This window comes from Cydia splendana, chromosome 11, assembly GCF_910591565.1.
Source record: "Cydia splendana chromosome 11, ilCydSple1.2, whole genome shotgun sequence".
NCBI lineage: Eukaryota > Metazoa > Arthropoda > Insecta > Lepidoptera > Tortricidae > Cydia > Cydia splendana.
The window spans coordinates 1628859-1647674 of record NC_085970.1 but is presented as its reverse complement, the minus strand read 5'-3'; the positions used below and the strand labels follow the sequence as shown (position 1 = coordinate 1647674).

The following is an 18816-nucleotide window of genomic DNA, read 5'->3' as shown; positions in this document are numbered from 1 at the left end:
CATATCAGTGAAAAAAAAATAAGGATCAAAGTCAAATGGCGTTCCAAAACTTTTAAATAGTTTTAATCATTTGTGTTGAAAGATGGCAGTAAATGTACTGACTACATAATTTACTTTATAATACATATTATGATATTACATATTATACTTACAATAATAATACATATTATACTTAGAATCAATAAATTCACCACATCTAATAACCTTTGTTGATTTTAAAATAGTTGAAAGCCCAAAATAATAATTAATCTGTTTTTTTAGTGTATTTCAGTAAAAAAAATCCGTAAGCACTTTCAAACAATCTAATTTATCTACCTATAGGAATCAAACCCTATTGGGAAATAGACACATTAAAATATCGTTAAGAGTATAAATTGTTAACAAGTTAGTTCAGGTTCTGTTCTGTTCGCAACACAACAATTATATTACAATTAAGAGTGAGCCCCATGTTGTCATGTATATTACACTTTTACAACAGCTAAGCCAATTATATTGCGTTGACAACCTGTGTAGTGTGTACACTTGAAGGTATTTATAGTTGCGTAGGTACGCTTTAACAACTATAACAATTACAGTTTCGGTTTGAATTTAATTTCTTTCATTATACTGAATTCATTAAATATCTGAAAAAATGTAGGACGATAAATTTACAATATACCACCATTATCATGTGTGTGTAAAAGTGTGTAGGTGAACATAATTTCCAAGTACCTACTTTTCAATTTACATTCGTCAAAGTTAGAAATTTCTTTATCTGCCTCTATCGATCGAATAGGCAAGAGTGATAGAGGCCTCATAAACCGAACTTTCGACTGTCGTGTTTCACGGTAGGCCATGTGATTGACCTAGTGACGCATGATGTGTCATTGATGATGTCAATGAGGTTTGTTTACTGTATGTGCTAGTGGTGCCACCTACGCAGAGCTTTGCCTAATATTCCCAATTCAATGGGGCGCCTTAATAATGTGAACCAACGCACACAATAGTTATTTGCCGTAACAATAAGCAAATGCTTTATGTAAACGAACCATTAGGTAACGCGAAGGTAAAGGTCGAGCGACCTTACGCCGGCATATAGGTCACTGGGACTACGGGAAACTTGAACTGTGACGGTTAAGGCCAGTAGGGACGGGACAATTTTTCGCATAATCTGATTAAATTGACTATTTGATTGTGTGGTGCGGGCGCAAAAATGAAATTCAATGACATTGGTTCACCGATCCCCCTATAAAAATTTATATGTATAATCGCTAGATCTGATTGAAAATCTAATTGCAAATTTCAATTTATGATCAAATTGGCCATTTGATTGAAGCAATTCTTGTAAAATTTTGTGAGCAACTTTGATAATTAGGTACATCATGGTAAATGGATTGTTTTAGTCGATTCAGTTTTTTGATCCTTTTATGACACAAAAATTCTAGAGCGAGGTCTACAGCTCACAGAACCATTTATGTATAAGTAAAAGGTTTTGGTGTTTAAAACATATTGGTACCTCCTTAGCTGCCTGTGGGTCCGCGACACACGAGAAGGTGATGTCGGCCTCCTCGACCACGTCGCATGGAGTCACCGCTACTGTCGCGCCGACTTTCTCGAAGTCCTTGCACTGTAACAACAATAATAACAATTTAATATTTTAAGCTAGAATACACAAATCGAAATTAATTATTTGATAACCACGCCATCTATGAACAACCAGCGTACTCCGGTTTCCACAATCCCCCACGAGATGGCGGCGCGCGTTGCCCCGCGGCGCGAATCGATACGCGAGCCGGCTCACGTCAACGACCGGGCGGCCGCCACGCGAACGACGCCATCTTGCCAATGCCCGCTTCGTGCAAAACACTAAACCCAACGAGTCATCAAACGTACAACACTCAATTCCAAAAGGCCATATACTTGTACTAATTATACGTGCTCAGTATCCTTTGGCTCTGGAGTTTAATACAATGCGATAGGATATAAGGTTTGTTGGAAAGCGTAGCAACGGTTTGCATGCGGTACTCGACTCGGAATTCGCGAGGGCTATGAATGATTACGACATACATAATATTATGTATCAATGGTCACTGTTATCGTTGTCCGATAATACGGAAATAGAGCGTGCACGAGACAGAGGAATAATGGAGTTACATATTTACATTTTGATGACCTGCCAGCGCTATTCACTAATATTAAGTAGTAGCGTATATAGATATTGTTAATGTAATTATGTTTTGATAACGATTTTAGCCCCTTAGATAGGTACAGTCACCTGCAATAATATATCACACAACGAAGGCAGCAAAAATATCTGACAAGATCTTATTTGGAGAGCCATAAGATCGTGTCACATATTTTTGCAGCCTTCGAAGAGTAACATAATATTACAGGTGACTGCATGTATACCCAAAATGTCTGTGCAATTAGTTCTTCGGCTACATTTCCCGAAATGTTTGTACTTAAGTAGTTCATTACGGATATGAGGGTAATGGTTATCGTCGTGGTAATTACAGAATAAGTAAAGCGTCAATTTATATCGAGCACTGTCAGGCTATCATATCGTTATCACGTCAATAGCTGTGATATCGATGACGCAGGGTCAAGTGGAAATGGCGGCTCATCAACACGCTGGAGCTGGACCGACCTCATAAAAAAGACCATACTTCACAAAGGTGTAGAATATAATAGAAATATTTTTATTCGTAAAAACAAACACAATCGAAACAAAATACAGATAAGAAAAACCTATAAAGAAGAAAGTGCCACGAAATTGTCTCCTCTCAGCATGTTACTGGCGACTTCCAGCGCTTAGGTACTTATTTTCCCATAAGACCATCAAGGGCATCAAGTGAGATCAATCACGTCATCGTCAGGTAACAAGCAAAGCTACAAGCCAAAAGAATGAAACATAAAATAAATGTACCTATAGTGGAGTGAGCTCCCAGACGACGTCTGCGGAGAGACTATGACAACTACCATAAATGTTAGATTGTTGAACCAGCAACCACGTCCACGACCCTGTCAAGAGAGAACGTACGAGAAAAAAAGACTGTAGTAGTAACAACTAACTACTTATCTCACCCAGCAAGTCCCAAGCCTCTGATTATCCGTAATTTTAGCGTTCGACAAGCATAAACAATAAACATATCGATTTCCCTGAAAAACGATTACGTAAGTATTTCAAAATATTTACATAACGTCCTATCAGGCCGATCGTTAACAAGTTGACGATCAACAAAATGGCGATTACAAGAGTTTGCGTCTGGTGTCATCGAAGGTCAATAATGTTTGCACAGATGCCGCGGGGCACTCAATGGAATACCTACAAGTGTTTTGCCTTCGATTGTTAGTGTTAACATGCCTTCCAAAATTGGAGGATCCTGTTATCACTTAATGGTTAGAATTCCTAAGAGATTAAATTATTCTGAAGTACAGAATTGTCATACAGATCTGTACCGAACGAACGCATAGTATGGTACTCGATAAATTTGCTGATTAAACCGTATATCATTTGGAGATAACTCTTGGGCTATGTTATGTAGTACGCTCGGATGGCCGTCATGGCCCAACCAAACTCAGGAAGATTTAATGACCAAAACTGGCCAAATATGCCTATTTATTTATAATTAATAAGCATACTTAAAGCTAGCTTTCCTTTTCGGAGGCTCGCAAGTAGAAGCGTGGATACAGGAGTTAACTCTGACCTGGATAACGTTATAAAGGTCGCCGAAATCCGATGAAAATAGACGAGCAACCATTCGTCCCCAATCTCGGCCTTACCATGGTGAGTTTTAACAAGACTTTATTAATATAGTATTATCTATTACATAAGGTGACACTTACAGATCAAAGACCTGGTTAATGTCGCCAAAACCAGTAAGTACAAACGGAAGACGAGCTGTTCATAAGGACACATTACAAGGCGCTATACAATTGCGAAAGTCACCTTGTCGTGTGAACTGACATTTGTATTTAACCCGCGGTGGTATGTTACGCGTTACGACAATGTACCTATTGAACATAAGGCACTATAGCTGTTTTAAATGCCGAACAGCAATGTATGTAGTAGGTATGTACTTTAAAGAAAAACTAAGGGTTTCTTAGTTGTGACTGTTAAGTTTAACTTACGAGCCTCGTGACGTCCTGTAGGCTGTAGGATCTTGAACCGGTTTCACTGATTCTTTAGATTTAGATTCCCATTTCGCTATGTAACTATCACTCTTAAAGTCTCTTCGCAAACTTTCGCATTTACTACATAGGTAATTTCAACCAAGTTGTTTAGAGCCGATATTGAGATTTTATTAACAATACCTATTGATTTTTTAGGTATAATAGATAGTTCTATAGATCAAAGAAGCTTAAAACCTGACGTAAGCCAGCGATCAAAATTATCAAGAATAATTTTAACGACAAACAGTTCGTGGTGTCGTTAACCCACGGTGACGGAAGTTGGCAAACCAGGGGAAACCATGCAACGTCAGGTAACCGACCATTCGTCAATCTTATTACAAAGTACTAAGGACTACCGATGATTAGTTAAGTGCTGCTACTAATCATAGTCTCTTTTGAGGACAGACGCAATGCTATAAGGTGCGCGTGTCGAAACGATGACACACTAGCTTATAACATTACTGTAAAAATAACAAGCAAGAGTTATTTGCAACAAGAGAACGAGTTTCAGTCTACATTATTCATGAAATTAGTGTCAGGGTCATAGGTATATGTAGCTTATACTAGCCTGTGAATCGATCATCGTATAGAAGCTATAGCACTTTGAAGTAATGATATGTCTAATAGCCTCTGTAAATAAGGAGCTCCGTCTGTGTTCGCACACATGTCATGTCTATTTAGTGTATCCGTATAAACGCATAGCGACAAATATATACCTAGAGAGAACATTCAAGATATAGGTATAGCTAAATCAATTTTTAGCGATGAGCGCTGGTTGCCTAGCGGTGCGGTGGCTGCGAGGTGTGGCTTCTAAACATGAGCTCCTCAAACGAATTTTTCAAACGAATTATATATATTATTTACCAGCTCTTCGATAAAAGAAAATCGCGAGGAAATAAGTTTTTCCTCCGGGTTGGTCAGATGCCAGTCGCTTTCATAAAAACTAGTGCCTATGCCAGTCTCCAGATAAGCCAAAATTGGACCCCGGGCTTTACGATGCAGTCGAGAAATCGCATGATAAGGAACAAATCAAAATACACACCTTCCTGAGCAACTAAATGGAAAAAGACAGACAAGCACTCATAGGGATCAAGGGCATGGAACTTGACCCAGTAGAACAGGTTGACAAATAACAACCGACAGTGTTGACTTAAACCTCGTGTAGTTGTTTCATGGCTTCCCCGCGGCAATTGTCGTTAAACAATGAGACAAAGCAATTGAATAATGAATAGAATATTATTTCCGAGGCTTGCTTGAGCTGTAAACAGCTATGTTCCGTGGACTGAATTGTTTTTGGTAGGTCTGTTTATCATTGAAGTTTTCGTAATATACTATATCCTTCTACGTACTGTCAAGGAATTTAATTTCAGTACAAACAGCAACACTCCTAACTGTACATCGGTGGACCTTAAATATTACAAAAGGCATAAGGTCCATCGATGTACAGTTAACAGTGTGGGCGATAGTACCATTTTGTACCTTGTCAGTGACAATAGTAAGTACCTATGAGGTCCCTAGACTTTCATATTGATTGTCACTGTCACAAGGTACGAAATTAAATTCTTTGACTGTATCTGCTCAACTTTAATGCAGGCCACGCACGTAACGATAAATCGTAGCGATAAAACTGTGCAGTCCGAACTGCGCAGTTTTATCTGCCGTGTGTATGACAAATCGTTGTCGAAAATCTTTGATCGGTGGCAGTTGCAAATTATGTCAGAAAAATCGTTGTCGATGCATTTGCACAGTTTTATCGTTGCGTGTGGATGGCGATCGGTCATTTCGGCAGTACTTCACGTAGCTTGATTGTGTGCGCACGTTCGTTCCTCAAGTAAATAATGAAAAATATAAAAATATATCCATATTTCTCTTGGTCACGTCATCACGCGTGAACGGCTGGACCAATTTCGCTAATTCTTTTTGTCTTAAAGTTGGTCAAGCAAAAAAAAAATTAAACTGTTTATTTCAGTAAAATATGCACATTATATAATATTAAGCTTAACTACTAATCTTAACTTTAAAAGATTTTTCGAGTTAAGGAGTCTTATTTTAAATATTTATACATAATTAATATTTTTTTATAGGTACATAATAGACGTGTGCGCCGATTAAAAAATGATCGGCGGCGGCGTTTACCAAAAAATCGGCGGCGGCGGCGTGTTTTCGGCGTGAAATCGGCGTGACCTTGACTTTTAGGTTTCTTATGAAAAATCATTAATTTGTTGTTTTTCTTGAAAATTTGATCAATGCAGGTTGCTGGTCAGTGAACTACGTATAGTTTGAATATGCTGTGAGTAAAATAGGATTTGTAAATGAATATAGAATAGGTATAATAACTTGATTTCCCTAGTAACTGGCTTGCATTAAGAGGTTACCTGGTCCCAATGACTTTCGATACGATCTGTAACTCTCCGTTTTCTCAAGCTTTCCATGGCTTATCCTATTAAAGATGACGTACTTTAACAAAACAGAACTCCACATATCCTTGATATTTGCTAGACATAGTGGACTGGTATGGCTTCTTTTTAATGGTTGTCTTGTCGTACAATCACCAGGTTCACTGAGACGTATCTTCTTTCTCGTTTTCTCATTCCTGAGGCTCGCGACCACATGTAATTCTATTATTTATTTATGAAGCAGGCAGGCAGTTGAAATAACTGATAATGCCTGTATCCAGAGCCATCAACCGAGTTTCCAGTGTTGAGTAGAGTTTGCATTGTGCTTATCTAGTTTATTCTTAAACTCATTGACACTTTGGGCCGATACTACATCCTCTGGGAGTTTGTTCCAAGCTTTGACCACTCTGTTGCTAAAGAAGTGTCTATGAGGATTATTGTAGGACCTGCGAGACACCAGCTTATACTGATGACCTCTCAGGCGATTGTTGTTATTGCGTTCTAGCATCTTATGGAAATCTTTGAGGTCATAGTGTTGGGTTAGTATTTTGTATGTCTCAGTCAGATCTCCACGCTCTCTTCGCTCCTTCAAGGTTGTGAGCTTTAAGAAGTGTAGTCTTTCTTCATATGACATGTTTTTGAGTTTCTTCGGTATCTTGGTGAAACCACGTTGAACTTTCTCCAACATCTCAATAGGTTTTGTGGATTTTTAGCATTATATCCGGCGTCAGATTCCCAAAAGCTTTTCTTATGAAGTAGATAAGGCTCTTTGCTTTCTTAACGATTGAGTTATATGTTCTTCCCATTTCAGGTCCTCAGTGATTTTGACGCCCAGATCTATTTGTACCTTGACAGCGTTTAAGGAAGTGTTGTCCAAATTATATGTGTAATTAGGGTTGTTTTTACCTATGTGCAGAACAGTACATTTTGTAGAATTCAGGTAATTTGTCTCCGTTTCGTGCGGTCATAAGGCGTGTGGACTGCACGGTGGTGCAGACTGCCGCAAGCTGATCTCTTCATAACGTTCGACCATCTCACACATGCTCCAACTCGAGCAGCCATTCATTCTGCTTAAATTCATGTGTTTCTCCACATCATGCGTTGGATAATATGCCGAAGAATCTAAGGGCTCACCCATGGCATGTTGGGAAGAGATGAATGGTGATGGTGATATAGAGCTCTTTGAGAAAGGAGGGGTTTGTTCTTCTAGCTGTCCAAGGTATAACCAGCACTAGCAGCAGTCTTCATTCCTTCATTCGTTAACAGTTGCCGGTGAATACTTAGGATTACTCAGTTACTTTAATTGGTGTGTCAAATACTTTCTGCGACTGGGTATTCAGTTTCATTTAATTAATAATTGATGTATATTTAACAACTGTAACATAAATAAGACAAAAAAATCCATATTGTAATCCAAAAACCAACTTGGAATAGCTAATTAACAACACTCAAGGTCACGCCGATTTCACGCCGATCATTTATCGGCGGCGGCGGCGTGGTCAAAAAGCCCGGCGGCGGCGGCGCGCCGGCGCGGCGCACACGTCTAGTACATAATAGCATAATAGGTCATATAATTCGGTGATTTCGGTAGACTGCCCTCTTATTTTAATTAGGTATTTTTTAATAATATTTCTTGCTTGTCTATTCGTCCGTCCTTCTATAAGTTTTAGTAATTCCTTTGAAAATCTATTCAAGATGCTCGGTAAGATGCAGTTCCACGCTTTCTGCCCGTATACATTGTCATACATTGTTTGGTTATTGTCAGGAGAAGTTTCTTATGACAGAAAAAAAAAGAAAGTTGCGCGGAACATTACAAAATTTAACTACCATATTAACTTTGATGACATGGATAACATGTTTCTTGCGTGAGCTTCTGCGGAGAACTGACGATCGACGCTGATATCGGAGGCGTGTGGAGGCACTAGGAACGTTCGATTTATCTGCACAGTCGGACTGCACAGTTTAATCGCTACGATTTATCGTTACGTATGTAGCCGGCATAAGGTGGCATACAAGAAATGTGAGAATTGTTGATATCAAACAATGTTAATGTCAGGAAAATTGCTCGTTCGCTTCGCTTGATCGTAATATTGTGTAGATCCACATAAAAAGGCATGACATAGGTGCCCTTTAAACAAGAATATATAGTGACAACGCAGTTCGCCGCTTTGTTTTTGACCTTTACAGGTACACTTGAATAAATATATACAATTATGAACCTTGTAACGTTGGAATAAGAACAGAAATGCAAAGCCCGTGGCACACAGTAGGCCATGTCCCCCGCAGGACTCCCACATAGACTTTACCGCTTTGCACCTGCGTTTCTTTCCATCCAAGTGTTCCCTAGCAACAGCCCCGCAGTTATTTAATAAAGTTTGTAATGCATATCGAATGAGAGGTCGAAGTCCTTGGATATAAGAGGCACAACAGCCCCATTCTCAACGATCCTGTATTATTGCAAACATGCTGACAAGTCCGAGTTAGACCTCTGATGTATTGTATGTAATGTAAGCGATGAGTTTCCAGCCAAAAACAAAAAAGTGTTGTTCTAATTCCTAAACAAGCTCAGACTAGTAAAACACACAGTAGCTCGCTTGCTTTAGATAACTATAAATTGAAATTTGATTTGAATTTAAAATAAGTATGCTAAATTTAGAAAAAGTTAAACAAGGTTTTCACCATAGTAAGTAACACTAAATTACGAGAATTAGGAGGTCCACAACGATCCAATAGGTACTTATGAGTGATCAAAGAACCCAATAATACAGATTCACCAAAGAAAAGCTTGTACTCGGGAACCGAATGGAATAACAATATAATGCGAATTGCCATTCATATAGTATTGTGATATGTATGATTCACTGGAATTAATAAGGCGCATCGCAGACGCTCGAAATCATTCGTCCCCACATTTTTGGCACACGTCCACGATTGAATAAAATATCACTATTACATGATGTCAGCAATACACGCTTTTTTACCACGTGTCGGTGACAAACAAGCCTTCGGCCCGGTGGCATAGTGGTGAAAATTTTAGAAACCTAAACGGTCAGTGAAATTATTTACTTTTATAGCTCGTATACAAGTTTTCACGGTTGGTCCATCACAGCCAAAACGCACCCGAGCTGTGACAACATTATTCCCTATCAGAAACAAAGCATTACATACATATGTACAGTCACCTGCAATAATATGTTACACAACGAAGGCCGCAAAAATATCTGACACGATCGTATTCGTAGAGCCATAAGAGCGTGTCACATATTTTTGCGGCCTTCGAACAGTAATATTTTATTGCAGGTGACTGTACGTCAGCGTCGTAAAGTAGGTAGCATCCAAAGTATGGAAATATGTAGTTCGGTACACCATACAAATTATATGGTGTATCGAACTATTTGAATACTTTGAATGCTACCTCCTATATGACGCTGACTGTACCATACCAACAGAACGAGTTTCTATTTAAAGTTATGAAATGTCAAATTATATACGAGTGATTGGTTATAAACAAGCCATAAATAGAAGGATACGGGTGTGGATGAGTTTCCGAGATGCCAAACGACGCGTTACTTGAGGTTAATGAGACAAGGATACGCATAATATAATCGCCGATTAATCTCTTCTTCAATCGGTCTATAATTAACTTGATAATTAAGTTTTAATTGAGCATTCTTCAGAATTCATTAATTGATACTTCGAACTATTTGCTCTTGGCAGCGTTCCCGTGTTTCTGCGAGACTGAAAAACTCGAACATCTCGAACATTTGTAAATAATGCATACTCAGGGTCAGTGATTAAGCGGGTTCTTGAAGCAGTTTACTCACAAACGTTTTATAAATTTACAAGCACCATTAGATATATCGAAGCGGCCAAAGTGCTCTAAAATATCTGAACATGCACTTTAACGTTTTGGTAACAGAGGCATTGTTTAGATATTTGTGCCAGCGGCCAAGGTGTTCACAAATATCTGAACGAAGCCTCTACCTATCATAAAAATCGACTGCATGTTCAGATATTTTTGAGCACCTTGACCGCTCCAATATATCTGATAGCGACAGTACGATATTCAAAGGTCGTTACTGTCGTTAGGTTAGGTGCGCGCAGAAGGAGACTTATTAAGAGCCCATCAACGTGCACACTAGCGCCACTGCTTAATAATCGTGATTATTTAAATTTAACGGCAGGTATTTAAAAAAGGGGGCCGCTACGTACTGTATTTTGTATTTGAGTACCTTTTGAATACATCAAACTAGTTTGTATGTTGCTGGATTACTCGACCTATGAACTCAAAACAAAAACGGCCGTTTTAACTTTGGACGCATAGATTGACGAATCCAGCAACATAAAAACTAGTTTGATGTATTCAAAAGGTACTCAAATACAAAATACAGTACGTAGCGGCCCCCTTTCTAAATAGGTATCTTTCGTTAAATTTAAATAATCACGATTATTAAGGAGTGGCGCTAGTGTGCACGTTGATGGGCTCTTAAACTTCGTGAATCACACTGACTTACAAATAGGTGTTACAGCAAACCGTCAAAATAATGTGTAGCGTGTTGCCATCCGGCAGCCAACAGTTTCGGAGCGGCGTCGGTCGCGTGACACTTCACACGTGACGTCCATGCTTGCTAAGATTGCCAATCCACAAGAAGCACTTATGCGGTAGAAAATGATGGAAATGAACAAGAGGACGCCGCCACCGTACTATTTTTTTTGTTTAGAACGCCGCAGATTTTTATCAAGAGGGTTTCATCGCTCGATATGCGAATAATGAAATCATTTCAGCTTGCATTATTATTAAGTTCCATTATTTACCGCATAATTTGCCTGATTTAGAACATCATGCTCTTCTGCGGCGTTCTTTCTAATCCTAAGAAAAAGAATACCTAAGCGTAAAGTCAATTTTAAACATACATTCGATTCCGACTGTGAAAACATGTATTATATGATTTATATGTATTATACATATAAGTAAATAAACACTTTATTGCACGATTGAAAGGAATAATGGTTGTCATCAGATACAACATAAATGTGTAGTAGAAAGGCGAACTTATCCCGAGGTAGGTATAACCTCGTCGCGTTATTTTTTACACGTCGTAATCTGCGCTAATTACTTCGAGGTAGGCAATGAGGACAATTAAGAGGAAACAACAGTTTTGCGGTTACCGCATCGTAACAACAGTTCCATTGCTTTGAGGCTGATGGAAAAATAATACCTAAATAACATAAGCTGTACCTACTCAAAGCATTGCTCTTATTCGATCCGCCAGCATCCTTGGTTATCTATCATAATATTTAAAGTCCTGAGCTAATTTTGATGGGTGTCTGATGTTTAGCAATTTTTATATCTCACTCCATATAGCTAATTCTTATAGTATTTTTTTCCTTTTCTGTGAAGAGTTTACCAATACGCCTATTCATTAATACCCGTATGCATATGATAGATTTACTGTATTGAACATGGAATGTAGATAGCTCCTAATACACGGTTTGAGCACGTTAAGCGTTAACGCGACCATCAATTAGAAAATAGGTTAATCCACTAATACTAGTGACAGAATAAGATAACTTTCTAGACGCAGGCGGAACGGAGGAATGCGTTTATCCAATTGAAGACTGTAGTAGATACGGGGCAAACAGGATGGTGCTATAAATAGGGCACACCTGAGACCCGGTCACTGCGGACGAACTAGCCCATGCAAAGTCATGGATAGTAGTACACTCCTTTCATCCTACAGGAAAAAGTGATAACTATATATACACCATCAGGGGCCCGTTACTCAAAAGCTTGTAACTTGTAATACAAGCGGATGTCACTTTTTGACAGCTTTTGTTAGAAAGGGACTTCTACTTGGATTACAAGTTACAAGCTTTTGAGAAACGGGCTCCTGTTCGCGCTCGGGGTCCGAGTAAGCTCAGAAACCAATGTAAACACACACTGCCACTTTCTACCTACAGAAGTTGTTTCTACACGAGGGTATCTTACTTGACAACTTGTATGCAATTACAAGAAGAAGAAGAAGATTAAGAATGAACATGATTAGGTTGTACTAACACATCTAGTTCTAACTTTAAATCTCTAGAATGCATTCGGCCTACTTTTCTACAATCGCGCACACGTGTTGGTATGAATTTATAAGGAAAACAAGGATAACTACTCGTTTTACTCTACCACAACCGCAACGGGAACAGAAATGCGCTGTAAACGGAATATATACGTGCACTTAATGGGTAAACAAAATGGAGAGGCGGAGCGTCTTATAAAATGCTATTTAGTATTTACCTTCTTTATATTTAACAGAAAAACCATAATTTAGGTCCAATGCCATCGAAGCATAACGTCAATCATGCCTAGAAGCCAAATCCTATGGAGCCGCGTCAGGAATAAGCAACAGTTTCTTCTCTCACAAAAATCTAAAATAAAAGCATTGTTCCAATATGGACGGGTAAAGTTTAAATTGCTTCGCTGCGGGTGTCCGGACGCACAGTCTATGTGCCAGATCTGAGATCGCATGTATCGACCCAATCTATCAATGCGGTGACGTAGAAAGCCACTATAGAAAATGGCTTTGTTTCGATAAAGAATCCATAGGTATAACTAAATATATTCTGTGCAAGGTAATATAGGTTGTATCTAGTATGTTATTTACGAGGCACGCGCCTAGCCTAATACTCGTATATGTAGTACCTACGGAGGGAAATGCACAGCAGTAACTAAACCGAGCTTTGCTCGGAAAACATATAAAAACTCAAAAATGCGCGTTTTCCCAGAGATAAGACTTAGCTAGATCGATTTATCTACCCCAAAAACCCCCATATAGCAAATTTCATCGAAATCGTTAGAGCCGTTTCCAAGATCCCCGAAATATATATACATATAAATAAATAAATAAACAAGAATTGCTCGTTTAAAGGCATTAGATAGATAGATAGATTCTGATATTAGTGTACGAGTACGTTCGAATTGGCCTGTAAGATTGAATTTAGACACATGCTTGTTTTAAATAGATACAGCGTTAATTCAGCAACGTTATCTACCATGAAGTATTTGAACAAATTAAATTATTTTTCAGAAAATATTTTAATTTGTTTTTATCAAGTAGAAACACTACTATATAAATTATAAACTGAAATAAATGTCATATACTAAGAAAAAGTGACCAAGGCCTCCAGTGCCCCAGGCTGGAATCGAACCAGCGTCCTCTGCTATCGCGGCAGGTGCCTGAACCACTCGGCCACCGGGCCACAGCGACATTAGTCAAATTTTCCAAGTATATGCACTTCCTACTGAAGGCTTTGTGGCAGGGGGCGCCACTTTTTCTTAGTATATGACATTTATTTCAGTTTAACGTTATCTACCGTTATCATAGACATCAAGGCGTTATCTTCAGGTGTCACTAACTGTGCCTACGTTTGCGTCATCACCTAACAATTCAGACTGCGTACAACGGCTGCGATGAATACTGATCATTTAGATCAAGCACCTGATGATATTAACGCTTGTTGATACAATTATTATGACATTAGCGATTACGTAAGTTCTTTCTAGTATTGATCTTACCTAGCCGGAGAGCGAACCGTCGGGCAGCTTACCTAACTTTAATTTGGGTTATGTAACGTGACAAATAGACTAAGATCTAGAATAGATTGTCTCAGTTAAACTCCAATACTTAATTACGAATACAAATACGAGTAGATGATATGCAGTGTCTTAAATACAGAACCTATGAAACAGGGAACTTATTAAAACCATAAACATAATTAATATCAAACTAATTAAACTCGAATGATTGTAAACGACTGTTGGTTTCTTAAATAAAAACAATATATACAGGGTGATTCATGAGACGTGAGCAGGACTAATCCTGCACACTCAGTAACTGATAATTGATCGATCACCGTCGTATTTAGGTGAAACAGCCAGATTTTTTTCCTATTTTTTAACTTTTTGGTGAGGGCAAATTTAATCCTCTACAATCATGGTCACCCTATAAGACCTAATTAATAAGCATAAAACCTCTTTAATTTTTGATTACGAAGAAAATAAACTGTCAAACTTGAGTGAGATACGAGTTTTCATAAGTAACCAGACCGCGATGACAGTGGTGACATTCAATTTGACACAGAATATCGGTAGTTTAGTATTCTAATTTTAGGGTGACCACGCATGTCGTAAATAAATTAATAACTTTTTTTTTCAACACGACTAGAAAATTAACGTTAACGTCACTAATACTGATACGAAAGTGTTGCTTATAATCTACGAAATGTGCAGTATTAGTCCTGCTCACGTCTCCTGAATCACCCTGTATATGACAATTAAACATAGGTTACGATTACGTTTTTGTCCGGTCATAGGATGATGTGCGACAAAAAACGGATACCTATACCTATTCAGAAAGCAATAGAGGCACTTAGACTTCACTAGAGTGACTATAAGGGAGTGTCCAAATTGATGTAGTAAAAAAAAAATTACAAGTACAGTCACCTGCAATAGTATGTCATTCTTTGATGGCCGCAAAAATATCTGACACGATCTTATTTGTAGAACTCTAAGAGCGTGTCACATATTTTTGCCGCCTTCGAAGAGTAACATACTATTGCAGGTGACTGTACTAGACATGTGCGCCGCGCCGCCGCCGCCGACGATTTTTCCACGCCGCCGCCGCCGATCAATTTGACCGGCGTATAATCAGCGTGGGAAATTTTGATACCTGTCGTGTCTTATTCCATGTTGCGTAGTGAGTAGATAGTGTCAAAGGTCAAAGGTATAATTTAAAGATCCGTATGCTTTTTCGCTTATTATTTGCCAGTGAACCAAATTACCATCATTTTTGTCGTTGCGGTGTAGCCGTGATAACGATTTGGCGTTAATATAAACAAGATCTAGTTTCTGGATCTCAGGTTATTATTTGATATTTTATCGCACAGCGTTTTTGTAGAACGCATTTTTTTTACATCAATAGTCTCTTGATTGTCAATTTAATCAGTGAACTAAGTCAAGAAAATAGCAGGCTCATATCCTAGGACATAAACATGCTATTTTCTTCTTAGAATCTCCAGCAAGCTGTCACCACGATTATATAGTGTGTTCGAGAAACTGAAAACGGTGAAAAATAGAGATACTAATCCTAAAAATACGTGTGATACCTCATTAGATTCGTCATGATGCCTAGAAAAATGTATTCGAAGCGTGTATTAGCACAGAAAAAATATCAAAAGTTATAAACAAAAAAAGGGGGAAAAAAGTAGATTCTTTTTATTTCCCCAATATCTCAAAAAGTATGAATATTTAAGAAACCAAAATTAATATTATAAAAGAGGAGGATATTTCCAATAAAACATTCCATACTTCCATTCCATATTTTATTAGTATATTTTAGATTTTATATAACATTATAAGTAATAGTTTAATTTTAAAGTAGGTTTATTTTAATTTTAGTTTAGTTTTTAGATCTTTAATTCATAGTTGGTTTTAATGTTTCTTTTTATAATATAGTAATTACTCAATTTTAAGCACTCAAAAATTGTACATCTGTCACTTCCATACTTGCAGAACCGTATCTCCATTATTTATGGATAGCATATATATGAGAAGGGCTCTAGAAAGCGGCAAAATTTTACGATAGTTATTTATAATTTTTTTATCGTTTTAAATAAAGAAATTAGTTCGAGAAAATTTTGTTGATTAAAAATTGCCTAATTTGTTGAAAAAAATAACTTTAAGATAAATTTCTGCAAGTAGTACATTTGTTGACATGTTTTAAATACGCCATATTTAAAAAAAAATTCAATTACTATTCAATACCTTTAAAATTATATTTAATGTTACGTACTCGCTTTTTCACGCCGCGTGCGTTTTCTGAAAATGAGGCGCGGAGGGCTGTGTTCAGCGTTGAATAAAAAGTGGATAAATAATGGATATACGGTTCTGCAAGTATAGAATGTTTTATTGGAAATATCCTCCTATAATATTAATTTTGGTTTCTTAAATATTAATACTTTTTGAGATATTGGGGAAATAAAAAGTATCTACTTTTTTCCCCCTTTTTTTGTTTCTAACTTTTGATATTTTTTGTGTGCTAATACACGCTTCGAATACATTTTTCTAGGCATCATAACGAATCTAATGTGGTATTACACGTATTTTTAGGATTAGTATCTCTATTTTTCACCGTTTTCAGTTTCTCGAGCACACTAATAATTGCGTATTTTATGATTTCTCGTGTGATGCTGGTGACACGCATAATCATATGATAGATATGATTTGATTTATTTATCACATAATATACAATTTCATTTAAAATTACACACGATTAATTCTTAGTCATTTTATGATGATTATCAGCTTCTTTTACTTAACAATATATATTTCAATCAAAATTATAAAAGTCAGGTTAAAGTTTCGTAATTAACTATACCTAAACAATTATACCTACTTATAGGAACTTAAATCACCAAGTATCATCACTAAGCTAGCAGTAAAGAAAACAAAGTAGACCTTAATATTCCATAAAACGGGACACTTCAAAGACATTCTATTGAGCGAATCAACCTGCCAGAGACGTTAACTTTCGAAAACGATGACATCTTTATTCTAACATACGTTTCTGTAACTTCAGTTCAGACAAATGTAAAGTATGTAGTTCATCATTATTTCGTAACAAATCCTAGATGTGGCGACAGCGGCTGGGAAAAGTCAATATAGATTTAAGACTTAACATATAAAGATTTTTTTTTTGTGTTTAAACATACCGTTGGTAACGGTTAGGTTGGTAATGGTAATCAATGGTTGCCAAGTGACATGATGGGATATAATTTTCGGCAATAATTTAGAAAACACACATAATATGTTTTGGATAGCCTAGTAAATACTCAGAAGGCTTTAATGTAGAGTATCTACAGCCACGTTCTCATGCAGTATCAAAAATTATGCCACGCCTATTTCACGCCGATCACGCCGCCGCCGCCGGTCATAAAATCATCGGACGCCGCCGCCGATGATTTTGCCAGCGGCGCACATCTCTAGACTGTACTAAGAGCAGCATTGTGCAGATTATGTCAGTGTTATTCCGCGTAGCAACTTTGGGATCTGAGTCATCTCCATGTCGTACATTATAGTAATAAAGTAAACGATATGCAATGCAACGCACTGCAAAAGACAAACACGTTATTGGTAAAAACGTGCATTATGTAAAGGTCACAATCTCTGCTGCATTGGCGACAATCCTACAAACATCCGGCTGGGGCCTGTTCACGTTGCTATCCAAAACTTGGCAGTGATTTGCCTATCTGCTTGCGTAGATTTGGCTATGCGACACATTAAACCGGAGATTATTTTGATTAGACCAGTTAGATGCTTGTGAGCTAGCAGCTACCTAACGGTTCTCCTGACACCTACATTTGCAAAAAGATATACTTTTTATCACACATGCCAATAAAGCTACACGTAAAAAGTAGGTACTCCACGAGTTTCTACTATGCCGCTGTTTAAGTCCCACACTGACTTGAGCAGAATTGGTGCAGCATGCATTTCTTCCCGATGTGGAACATACGGTAGTAGGCACTCGTAACATATAGGCAGTTTCATCAGTGTGATAACTGCGTTATATTTACGCCGCAGTCATTCCTTGCCACCAAGTGAGGATAGGGTTTAAACTATCGTCTGTAAAAAAATGCTTAGCCCCGCAATAACTGCTATACTATATTTTAATTCAATTAATAGTAGGTAGGTAATCCTAACATAGGTAGACCTCGATAACACTTATGCATCGATTAAGATTCTGTTTCTGCGTGTTAATTAAGTATTTTTCCATTACCGAAGCGAACTTAAATGCTAATTTTTCTTTATATGTGCATAACATTGTGAATAGTTTTTATGCGGCATCAAAATCGATACCTAACATTCTTAAATAGTATCCTGTTTTTTGGCCGTAGTCATCTTAATGATAGCGCAAGGATCCCGATTGATATAGCTCGTGTATAGCTCATATAGCTGCATGAAGAATTGAAGATACGACCTTTGCGTGGTTCCGTACAAAAAAGAACCTTAGTGCGAATTTTCACTTCATCGCGGAACTCGCGGAGCGTCTCGTTTGAATCGGTAAATATGTAAACCACAACCCTATGACCTTTCCTAAAAGGAAGTATATATTTTTTCCTAATACCAATATTTACCACAGCAAGAAGCATAGCGCGGAATTTCCCTTTACAGCGATTGTGTTAAAAACTAAAACTAAATTTAACATGACAAAACTTCCGTGAG

At 37.7% G+C, this 18816-nt stretch overlaps 1 protein-coding gene and 1 long non-coding RNA gene across 2 annotated transcripts in view; one reads left to right on the top strand and one right to left on the bottom strand.

Annotated features, from left to right (window-relative positions):
• The window catches only part of LOC134794720 (cytokine-like nuclear factor N-PAC), an 86991-nt gene that overhangs the window by 4756 nt on the left and 63419 nt on the right, over positions 1-18816 (bottom strand). The window contains exon 8 of the mRNA XM_063766506.1: positions 1496-1606. Within this exon, the coding sequence (XP_063622576.1) occupies positions 1496-1606 (111 nt within the window). The remainder of the gene's footprint in view (positions 1-1495; positions 1607-18816) is intronic.
• Positions 1-18816, top strand: part of LOC134794725 (uncharacterized) — an 82375-nt gene that overhangs the window by 41769 nt on the left and 21790 nt on the right. The window lies entirely within an intron of this gene.